Raw genomic sequence first — 11,035 nt, forward strand, 5'->3', positions numbered from 1 at the left:
CATATAAACTATGACGATCGCATGAGTGGGAAGACTGAACGGAGAACTCGAATAATCCTTTTATTCGGGATCAACCTGTTAGTGACCGAATCGCATTGAGCTGAAGCGAGTTTATCTATATTTAACCATTGATCCTTGCATGGAATTTCTCTTACTCGCTTAGGCGTTCGCTTAACAGCAAAACATTGAACCGCTTGTTTGATCACTTGCACAGCAATTGGAGGAAAGCTTTGATACAAGAGAGACACCAAAATGGGTCAGGCTTACACTTTTGAAGGGTAAGTACGGTTTACTTATTCACTAAATAAATTTTTAACCATTTTCAACATCGAGTGGTAGCTAACAATCACTATGTAGTTTATTGCCTCATCTTCTATCCATAGTGATGCTGTTACAATACACGACAATTCAAGCATACAGATTGAATGTCATGAGTTATCGTAACCACAAGAGTGATTGAACGCGGTAAAACGACCAAACCAAGCGTATAGTGAAAGCCATAATCTTTTCACAGTTTTTTATTTACTCTTTTTTTATAGATTCAATATCTCTATACACATTATGAAAGCTGTTGCAAACTTTTTTTATGCGGAGAATAGTTGATCATTTTTAGTAGTACAATGATTTATTTTTAATCAAATTTTATCTTTATTATTCAAAAGAAAAACTACTGTTATTTTATTTACTTTAAATCTAGATCATATTTTTTGAATTATTGTTTTATCTCGTTTAGTATTTTGATTATTTTTTACTGCAATAAATCTCAAAAAATTTTTGTTATCATCAGATGTCATTAAGTTTGATGAATGTGAATATTTTTAAGTAATTAAAACGAGTTTATGTCAAAAGATGGTTTTACTTTGAATGACATTAATTATTAATTCATTTTATCATTGCAAAATATATATAATATTTAGTAACATATGGATGTAATTATATATAATAACTTTTGAATAAATTGAAATATTTACATATAATAATTTTAAGTCATTGGCTATTTTAGTATATAAAATCAAATTTTTCCTTTAGGATTAAATATTGATGATTTTTTTTCAATTACATAACAAATCCGGTTGTTTTAATCAACACGTATTTATAGCATGCATTTAATTCTTAGAAATGATAACAAATAGCAATTCATAATAATTATTATTTTTTTTTCAAGGCCACCAAAAGACCACGTTGAGTTCACCATTAATGGAGTATTATACCAAGGTAAGGTATCAAGCAATGATATGATTCCAATTTAACAAGATAATTGTAAAGTCTTGGGCAGTCAACCAAGGTAAGAGATGTGGAAGTAAGAAATGATATGACATTTTCTTAGCAAAATGCGTACTCATGATAGAAGTAACTAAGCGTAACAACATTACGATAATAGTTACGTAAGCTGAGTTTAATGATGACTGATAAATATATAATACACTGGCTTTTTAATCTAACATAATCCCACACTAAATGATCAAACTTATCTTACTCTCCACAAAGACAACTTTCTATTGTAAAGATAAAAATATTAGCTATTGATTTTTTGCTAAATATTTTCAATGTCTAAGACGAATAATCTTGAAGTGTTTTATCTAATGTGACTTATGATCAGTTAATATTCATAACGATATCGTTTATATGAAAAAATTACATCTAGTATCAATAACACTGATAAATTGACTTTTTTATTCTCATATAAATAGTTGTAGATTGCGTGAGTAGTACTGGTTGATGTCTTAATAGTCTTTTAAACAATAAATTCAATGTTAAACAAATGACTAACCTATTTACTAGAATACTGGCTAGAATTGAAATAATATAAAAACTAAATGTGTATGAAATCCTTCTCCTAATAGAAAATTGAAAATATCATTTCAATTTTCTTGATTCATTTATGAAAAATAAAAAAAAAATCTCACTCAATTTCTTTTGTGTAAAAAAAAAGTATTAAGCAACTAATGGAAAATTTTATATCAATTAATGAAAAGTTATCATTTTGTATGATTTTTATCATGAAACATAAAAAAAGTTCTATCACTTTTTCAGCAAAAGAAATTCCTGAAGAATATGAAAGAGCAATTAATAATGTAAATGAATAAAAATGCAAAAATTCTTTCTTTAACAAAGTCTATTTAGAATAGAAGATAATACACATAGAGAAGCTGTCAAAAGATATTATAAAAAGTGATGATATAATGAATTTTTATTATTAGTGAAACAGAATGACTTACGGCCGGATACAACGCTCAACGTTTTCATCAGAGACCACGCAAAATTGCGAGGAACAAAGTCTATGTGTCATGAGGGTGGTTGTGGTACCTGTATAGTTGCTGCAGAGATCCACGGAGAAACTCTTGCAGTAAATTCTTGTCTAGTACCAGTCCTCATTTGCAATGGGTAAGGTTTGTCATTAGAACGAGAAAGTGGTATATCATTTGATATGACTAACGTAGCAGAAAAATAATGAACGAACCAACTTTGACGGATTATTTAATTGGATATGGAGTGTATGATCCTAAATCTGCTTATGTAATGCTTTTATCTTGAAATTTTTTCTACTAGATGGGAGATTAAAACCGTTGAGGGAATAGGGAATAAAAAAATAGGCTATCACAAAGTTCAAACAACCCTAGCTGGCATGAATGGATCTCAATGCGGCTACTGTTCTCCTGGAATGGTCATGAATATGTACAGGTTTGTGTAGACTTGATCCTCAACAATAAAGCTAATATGTAAAAGATGAAAACATGATGTAGTGAAAATAATAAATGAATTTGATGCAGTCTACTGGAAAGTAATAAAGATAAACTATCAATGAAGAAAATAGAAAATTCTTTTGGTGGAAATATTTGTCGTTGTACTGGATACCGACCAATTCTCGACGCATTCAAAGGACTAGCCAGCGATGCTGATCCTCACTTATCACAAAAAATTGCTGATATTGAGGTAATGAACTTTCCAGTACTACTTTAATCTTGATAAATTTTCAAGGAATTTATAATTGCCTTTCTTCTATGCATTTTATACTTTGTTATTAAGGTAATAAGAGCAGTATATAATGAAGGGCTTCACGGATTCTGTATGAACAAATTCTTTGTGTCAGAGATAACCAGAGTGAACTTGAATGTATCAAATATTAAACTCAATAGTTTTAATGAGTTTCAACTTAGCAATTATCTATCTAGTTAAAAATAAATCAATTGTTCATTATGTTAAGCGTATATATATAGAGGGTGAAATGACTAACTAGATCACTTCATCTTGTTCGTAGGAAGTATACAAGTGGAAAACTTGTCCCAAGACCGGAGTAGCATGCAAAGGAAGCTGTGGAGAGACGACTGAGTTCGTCGCAAATCCGGAAGAAGTTCACATGGTAATGAATAATGTGCAGTTCCACAAAGTTCTGTCAGTGGAAAATCTCTTCAATGTCTTTCAAAACAATCCAGATGCAACTTATATTCTGTACGGCGGCAATACAGCACACGGTGAGGTTGCATGAAATCAACTATCAAGACAACAATTAGCTTGGCTTGCAGACGTTATATTCTTGCCCTAACAACGATCACCACGATATGGTGATAATGAGCGATCGATGCAAGTACATGCAACTATGCTATTGTTTGTCCGCAGGCGTTTACCGTTCAGAACAGGTTCAGATATATATAGACGTAAATGATATCACTGACCTACATAGAGTCGAGAAAGATGATAAAAATCTCACTTTTGGTGGTAATGTTACGCTCAGCGTTGCCAAACATACATTGAAGAAATACTCCAAGGAACCTGGATTTCAGCATCTGCAATACATGGCCAATCATATCGACCTTATTGCTAATGTACCAGTCCGAAATGTAAGTCTCCTTTCAGCTAGTTGGCTTAAGAAACCTCGGAAATTAAAAATGATGATATAACTTCAAATAAATAGTCAGTAGCTAAAGTATTAGAGTAAGGTTAATAGAAGAAAAGCATCTAATTCACATGTGCACTTCCGTGGCACATTGCAGATAGGAACTCTGGCTGGAAATCTGATGATAAAGCACAAACACCGCGAATTTCCCTCGGATCTGTTCCTCATGTTGGAAACTGCAGGAGCTGAGATACATATCCGTAAAAAATTTTATCTTCCATTGCATTATTTTTTATTTCTCATTTTTTATTTTTATGCCTTCTGTTAACTTTTTTTCTCATCATACTTGACTACCTGACAACAGTTTTTAAAGCTTTATTTTTCCTCTTAGTTGATTCTCCAGCAAATAAAACAACTGTCAACTTCATGGACTTCCTACAAATGGACATGAAACACAAAATTATATACAGCATTGTGATACCAGCTTTAAGTTCTGGCCACGTATATCGATCTTACAAGGTATATCAAGCTACACTTGGAAGAATTCTATTAATTCACAGTTTAATACTTGCTATATCAATTTACCATAAAAAAAATTATGATTCCCTATGAATTCCATCCATTTTATTTCAATTTTATGTGTTCCAGATAATGCCAAGAGCTCAAAATGCTCATGCTCACGTAAATGCAGGTTTTCTCTTTAAATTAGATTCCAATGGAATGGTTCTAGAGAAACCAAACATCATATTTGGAGGCATCAGATCTGACTTTGTGAGTAATTTAAAATAAATTCTTGTAATAACTTTAGTTATATGATAAAAAATAGAAACAAGAATATTGAAAAAGTCATGTTAAATGATACATCATAAAATTAACAATAAAAAAGAAATATACGAATCCTATCGTTCGCGAAGATCTAGTACTTGTTGTAAATTTTATCAAGTATTGAAACAGGTCGAATTCATTACACATTTACAATACTTTTATAGTTACACGCCTCTGCCACAGAGGATTATTTAAATGGGAAATCTCTTTTCGATAAAAGTGTCTTTAAACAAGCTCTCAATACACTTGATTCTGAATTAAAACCCGATCGAACGTTACCAGATTATTCACCGGAATTCAGAAAAACTCTTGCAGAAGGATTACTTTATAAGGTAAGCTTCAACACATACCCGTAATGAATGCATACTTGATGAGAAAATAATCTCTCTAATGAGTGTTATTTGAAACGTACTTATAGAATGTATGAGAATCATGCTAAGTAGACCTTTTCATATGTTTTTCTCTGGTATTTAAGTTTGTTCTTGGACAAATGGGAGACAGTGCAAATGAAAAATTACGTAGTGGTGGCCATCTATTAAAACGTGATCTTTCATCAGCAAAACACGATTATGATACAGATAAAAACCTTTGGCCAGTTAATAAGCCTTTACCCAAAATTGAGTCTATTCATCAGACATCTGGAGAAGCTCAGTATGCCAATGATGTACCACCTCATCCCCATGAAGTATTTTGTGCTTTCGTGGTTTCAGAAGTTGCTAATGGAATGCTAGAAAATGTTGATGCTTCAGAAGCTTTGGTATGATAAATAATATTCTATGATTTTTGCAAATGAATTCAACCTTTCAAATGAAATATAATTTGATTGCAATCAGGCCATGGAAGGGGTTGTGGCTTTCTTTTCTGCAAAAGATGTTCCAGGAGAGAACCTTTCTATCAATGCTGCACAAAACCAGGTTCTTTTGTTCGAGAATGAATTGGTATTTAATTACACTTTTTTTTCTACTTGGAACAAAACGAATTTTTCGATTAATCAATTTATTGGTCATTGGTTATTGGTCTTGCTGAATTCAACAGTTATTCATAGAGGACGTAATTCAATTCGCCGGACAACCTATTGGGATAATTGCTGCGGAAACTCAAGCACTTGCGAATGAGGCAGTAAAGAAAGTTAAAGTTACTTATCGTGATGCTTTAAAAACTCCACCAGTGATAACTGTAAAAGATGCTCTCACTCGTGGTGATACAGCTAGAAATTATCAAATCATAGATATACCTGCTTCAAGAAGAGGTTTGATTCTAATGATAATGGAGATAAAATTGTAATACCAATGGAAATATCTAATAATTAATGAAAGTTTCTGATCAAGTATAATTCCAGGTAATGATGTTGTGAAGGTAATCAAGGGAGAATTTGAAATTGGACACCAGTATCATTTTACAATGGAACCACAATCATGTGTTTGTATTCCAACTGAAGACGGATTAGATGTTTATCCAACCTCACAGTGGATGGATTTAACACAAGGAGTGATTGCTGATTGTCTCGGTATTCCTCAAAACAAGTAAACAGTTTAATTAATTAATCTTAAAGACTATGAAAAATTTTTCAATCACAAGTTTTTCTTTGATATACAAATCAAACTTTAAATTAATTTGAAGAAATTGACTTATTTGTTTTATATTTCGATTAATCCTGTTAATGTTGATCAAGGATGTAAGTCTAATCTAAATAATTATAAAATTTAGTAGATAAAATGTCGAAACCACTAGATTAGTTTAAAGTTTGTCTTGTAATAAGTTTTAGTATTAATCCGATAATTCTCGAGAATCCTTATAAGTAAGAAGTTAAAGTTTATAAGAGCTCTGACAAACACTTGTCACTATAACTAATATGAGGTAATTATTTCTTTTGACGATAATAATCGTACAGGATCAACATCAACGTGAGAAGATTGGGAGGTGGTTACGGTGCTAAAATATCCAGGAACGCGATGGTTTCTTGTGCATGCGCACTTGTTTCATATTTGTTAAATCGCCCGGCTCGTTTAGTTTTGAATATCGAGAGTAACATGATGATTATGGGCAAGAGACCTGCCGCTAGACAAGAATATGAAGTTGGAGTTGATGCCAAAGGCATTATTCAATATCTAAATTTTAATAGTTGGCATAACTCAGGCCATACGTGGAATGAGTTTGCTGGGCCTTTAACATCCCAACATGTTTATACGTGTTATGATGGAAGTCCTTGGAATGTCAAAAGCATTGATGTACAAACAGATATTCCATCAAATACATACTGTAGAGGACCAGGTAATATGTTAATTAATTTTCTATTCCATCGTTCAACGGTCAGAGAGTTTCAAACCGGTAGGAATTTAATATCGACCATAGCAAGTATCTAATAGACAAATTCTTGTAGGATCGGTAGAAGGTGTATCAATGGTAGAAACCATAATGGAGAATATAGCCAAAGAACTGGGCTTAGATCCCACTGAAGTGCGCTTGGGTAATATGGAGCCAACAAGCAAAGAAAGTTTAAGCAAAATGATTGAAGACCTAAAAGTATCATCCGATTATGAAACCAGAATACGAAGTATTCGACTCTTCAATAATGTAAGAAACTGTTAATCGATTCCTTTGAGCTTATACTTTCAGCTTTATTTCAAAAGGATTTTAATCATTTAATAACTTGCATGATTTTCATTATGATAAGTAAAAAATTTCTAAATATTCAAAAGTTTTTTTACACTTGATACGAGTTTGAGTTTCATTAATTTATTCAAGTTTTAAATAATGTTCACGAGTTTATTCGAATGAAAATGCTACTATAAATGAAATATTTACCGAAATTTCAATGTATTCTCTTCGAGTTACATAATTGATGTGATTACATGACTAAACGATTTTCAAATGTAAACTGGTTGATAAATCAATATCAATATATGACATTAATATTTTATAAAGTTCAATTTATGTATAATTGAAGAAAAATTTTAAATCGGATGTATTCAAATTGGATTTGCCTAACAAGCTGAAAAGCTTTAAACAAAACTATGAATAAATAAATTTAAAAGTAATATCGATATATATATTTTCTTGCAAATCATTGTATAAAATAAATAATGCATCATTCAATATCCAATGATATTTTTTATGTAAAACAAAAAAATGTTTCCTCTCTTAGAATGAAACTTTATTTTTGATATCTATATGTCTACTTTACAGGAGAACAGATGGAGAAAACGGGGGATGTCCTTAATCCCGTTGACATATCCTCTCCACGTATTCGGTCAGTACAACGTCCTGCTATCAGTATACGCTCGAGATGGTACGGTATCTATTGTTCATGGTGGCATTGAAATGGGACAAGGACTTCACACTAAAGTAAGGAACATAATTGTAACATGGAGTAATTCGAAACTAATCCTTTGTGAATGCTACAGGTTGCTCAAGTTGCTGCCTATACCTTAGGAATAGACCTAGATATGATCAATGTAAAACCCTCCAATAATATGATAGCTCCAAATAATGTTGTAACTGGTGGCAGTATTGGCAGTGAATCTTGTGCAGCGGTAATTATCACATTACCTATAGAATAAATACGAAATGCTGAAATAGCTCGATGTGAATGATTATCACGTATATTATTGTTAAGTGAACTTAATCCAATAATACCTTAATGGAGAAGTAACTGAATCATCCATATACACTATCTATCATATAATCTCGCTTTGCTACTAGTTAATACTTTTAATTGAATTCGATATCTCTATAAAACTAAATTTGTATTTTTTAAATAACATTTAAAGTAACTGATTTTTTTGCATTTAAAGATTTATGAGTAATCGATTATTTCATTCTAAACAATCACTTTTTTAAATTCAATTGTTCATTTATTTTTATTTCTTGTCTTTTATATATATATAAAAAAAAAAATCAATATTTAAAATTGAAACTCTTTATAGATGATAAAATGCAACTATAAGATATAAAGTGGAGTTTATCAGTTTTAAAAGATTTTTAATACTGATCTCTCCTATTTAGGCAACTATAAAAGCTTGTGAGGAGCTTTTACAACGATTAGCACCGGTAAAGGCTGAACTAAGCGACCCAGACTGGCAGGAATTGGTTTTAGCAGCCTATGAAAAAAATATTAGCCTTACCGTACATCACATGTAAGTATCTTTCTGAAGTAAAATTACTTAGACAACTATTATTTTATGTTTAAATAAAAAAACTCTTATTCTCATTTAAAAGGTTGGGCCACAAGCAAGAAAAAAAATACGATATCTATGGTGTTACTGTGGCTGAAGTGGAGATAGATGTACTGACAGGACAACATTTGATCCGACGAGTTGATTTATTAGAAGACGTAGGCACTAGCATGAATCCGGAGATTGATTTGGGACAAGCTGAAGGCGCATACGTTATGGGGATTGGTTATTGGACTTCTGAGGATATCATATATGATCCAAAAACAGGCCTCTTGGTTAATTATCGTACATGGGTTCGTAATAATTATCTAAGAAGCATTTATGAATTTATAATACTTCACTTAACTTCCTCTAAATCAATAGTTTTAAATTATAATCATTCAATCAACAACACTTGCAATTAACTTAAAAACATTATTATTAGTTTAAATTAAAGTAAAAAGTTATTTTATCTTCACTTACTTATGAAGTTTTAAACTTTAATATATCGGATATAAGAAGTTTCTCTTTAAAAATAGAATTTGAACATTAATTAATATAAATTAAAAATAACGAATTGGACGAATTTGCAAAGACTCAAATATTTATGACTTTGAATGCCTAAAAAGATAAGAGATAATCCTGGATAATCTTTAAAAAATGATATACTCCTACCCAGTAATGCACAACTAATAACGAGGTAATTATTTTAATAGACCAAAAAATGAATTTTACTATTTTTTTTATTTCAGAATTACAAACCACCTGGCGCTAAAGACATTCCTATTGATTTTCGAGTATACTTTCGCCGTAATGCTCCAAATCCAAACGGGGTTCTTCGATCTAAAGGTATTTAGAGATTAAAATATAAGTCGGATACATTTAAATAATTTATTTTATCGGTTAAAGCTGTTGGAGAACCACCAATATGCATGAGCTATGGAATAGTACTGGCTATACGTAATGCGCTAGAATCAGCAAGAAAGGATGCCGGTAATACCGACCCGTGGTTTCAATTAGGTCAGGAGTATTCAATAAAATACCTTTTTCTACAGGAAATTAAATTACGTTGTACATTGAATGAATCTATTTTCTTTATTTTCAGATGGTCCAGTCACTACCGAAAGAATACTTCTCAACAGCCTTACATCGAAGGAATTAATGACATTTTAGATCGACCAAGTCTACGTCTGTTCACTCTTAAAAATAATTATACTGCTATTGTTACTAAAATATTCATTGAATTTCTATTCGTGATGACAATTTTGATGAAGTGAATTAATTGAATATTGTATCGAATGAAACAATGCTATGATTATTATGATGTTAAATTATTAAATACTTTGTATAATAGCTTTCTTAGAATTGGGTTTGAATTGAAATTTTTTAAATTAATTAAATAAAAGTAAAACTTAAAAGGTAAAAGGGCAGTAAATGAATTATTGTTTAGTAAAGTTATAGATAAAAGTCTAGATTTGTTAAATGATCTAAGTAGATGAAACCAAATATTTTATAAGTTGATGTGAATTTACTCTTCCTAGGTTTTAAATTAAATATGTTATTAATTCAATATATAACGAGAAAAAATACATAAAATTTTTAAGCACCTGTATGGATTAAAACATAAAATTCAACCTCTCTTAAATTATTGAAACAAGATTTTTTGATGCAATTTATTCTGAACTAGTTAATTTTTCGTCTTCTTTTTACAGTAAAAAATTTATTTAAGAGCTAAATATTATGTAGTTTTCAAATAAGTTTCATCTAAAATATTAATCAACTGTTACTAAGCTTCTGTAATTCTTTAGCAAGATGAATAATAAATATCGAGTTCAATAAATGCATTTTAATTATTCAAAATCCTACCTCGAATGATTCTCTTTTATCAGCATGAATAAAGATGTAAAATTTATAGGATAAAAAAAAACAAAAATATTAATTGATTCAACGTTCAATAAACTCCTGATTGATGTTCCAGTGATCCTGGAGATATTTAATGACTAATATATCAATACTATAAATTGGAACACAATATCTCCTTAATAATAGTCTTCATAAATTATATTGACCCATAGAATCCTAATAAAATGATTTATTGCCTTGATTATTAGATAAATATATTTTATGCTTAACTACAGTACCAGTATTTCTTTTTCTATAACTTATGAAATTGTTAACAATAAAAAATGGAAAATTGAACTATTATTGCAAACTTTCCTTG

General features: G+C 30.5%; 2 protein-coding genes across 3 annotated transcripts in view; one reads left to right on the forward strand and one right to left on the reverse strand.

Annotated features, from left to right (window-relative positions):
* The window catches only part of LOC118066939 (E3 ubiquitin-protein ligase MARCHF3-like), a 107,642-nt gene that overhangs the window by 96,019 nt on the left and 588 nt on the right, over positions 1-11,035 (reverse strand). The gene's annotated exons all lie outside the window — the stretch shown is intronic.
* Positions 7-10,486, forward strand: LOC118066936 (xanthine dehydrogenase 1-like). Its single transcript, XM_035083382.1, has 24 exons — positions 7-278; positions 1,166-1,215; positions 2,202-2,385; positions 2,551-2,682; positions 2,772-2,934; positions 3,260-3,473; positions 3,619-3,839; positions 3,993-4,095; positions 4,227-4,354; positions 4,484-4,606; positions 4,825-4,992; positions 5,136-5,417; positions 5,494-5,598; positions 5,696-5,909; positions 6,000-6,183; positions 6,552-6,931; positions 7,041-7,234; positions 7,847-8,005; positions 8,065-8,193; positions 8,666-8,796; positions 8,879-9,128; positions 9,567-9,663; positions 9,724-9,834; positions 9,920-10,486. The coding sequence occupies exons 1-24, from the start codon at positions 253-255 to the stop codon at positions 9,985-9,987; spliced, it is 3,816 nt and encodes a 1,271-aa protein (XP_034939273.1). The 5' UTR covers positions 7-252; the 3' UTR covers positions 9,988-10,486.

This window comes from Chelonus insularis, unplaced genomic scaffold, assembly GCF_013357705.1.
Source record: "Chelonus insularis isolate UGA/USDA-ARS -01 unplaced genomic scaffold, ASM1335770v1 contig_358_pilon, whole genome shotgun sequence".
In the NCBI taxonomy this organism is placed as follows: Eukaryota; Metazoa; Arthropoda; class Insecta; order Hymenoptera; family Braconidae; genus Chelonus; species Chelonus insularis.

Excerpts from the sequence above, each read along its gene's own strand:
- LOC118066936 (XM_035083382.1), top strand. The coding sequence starts at position 253 with ATGGGTCAGGCTTACACTTTTGAAGG. Across the intron at positions 1,216-2,201 it reads TAATGGAGTATTATACCAAG|TGAAACAGAATGACTTACGG; the intron begins GTAAGGTATCAA and ends TTTTATTATTAG. Across the intron at positions 3,474-3,618 it reads CGGCGGCAATACAGCACACG|GCGTTTACCGTTCAGAACAG; the intron begins GTGAGGTTGCAT and ends GTTTGTCCGCAG.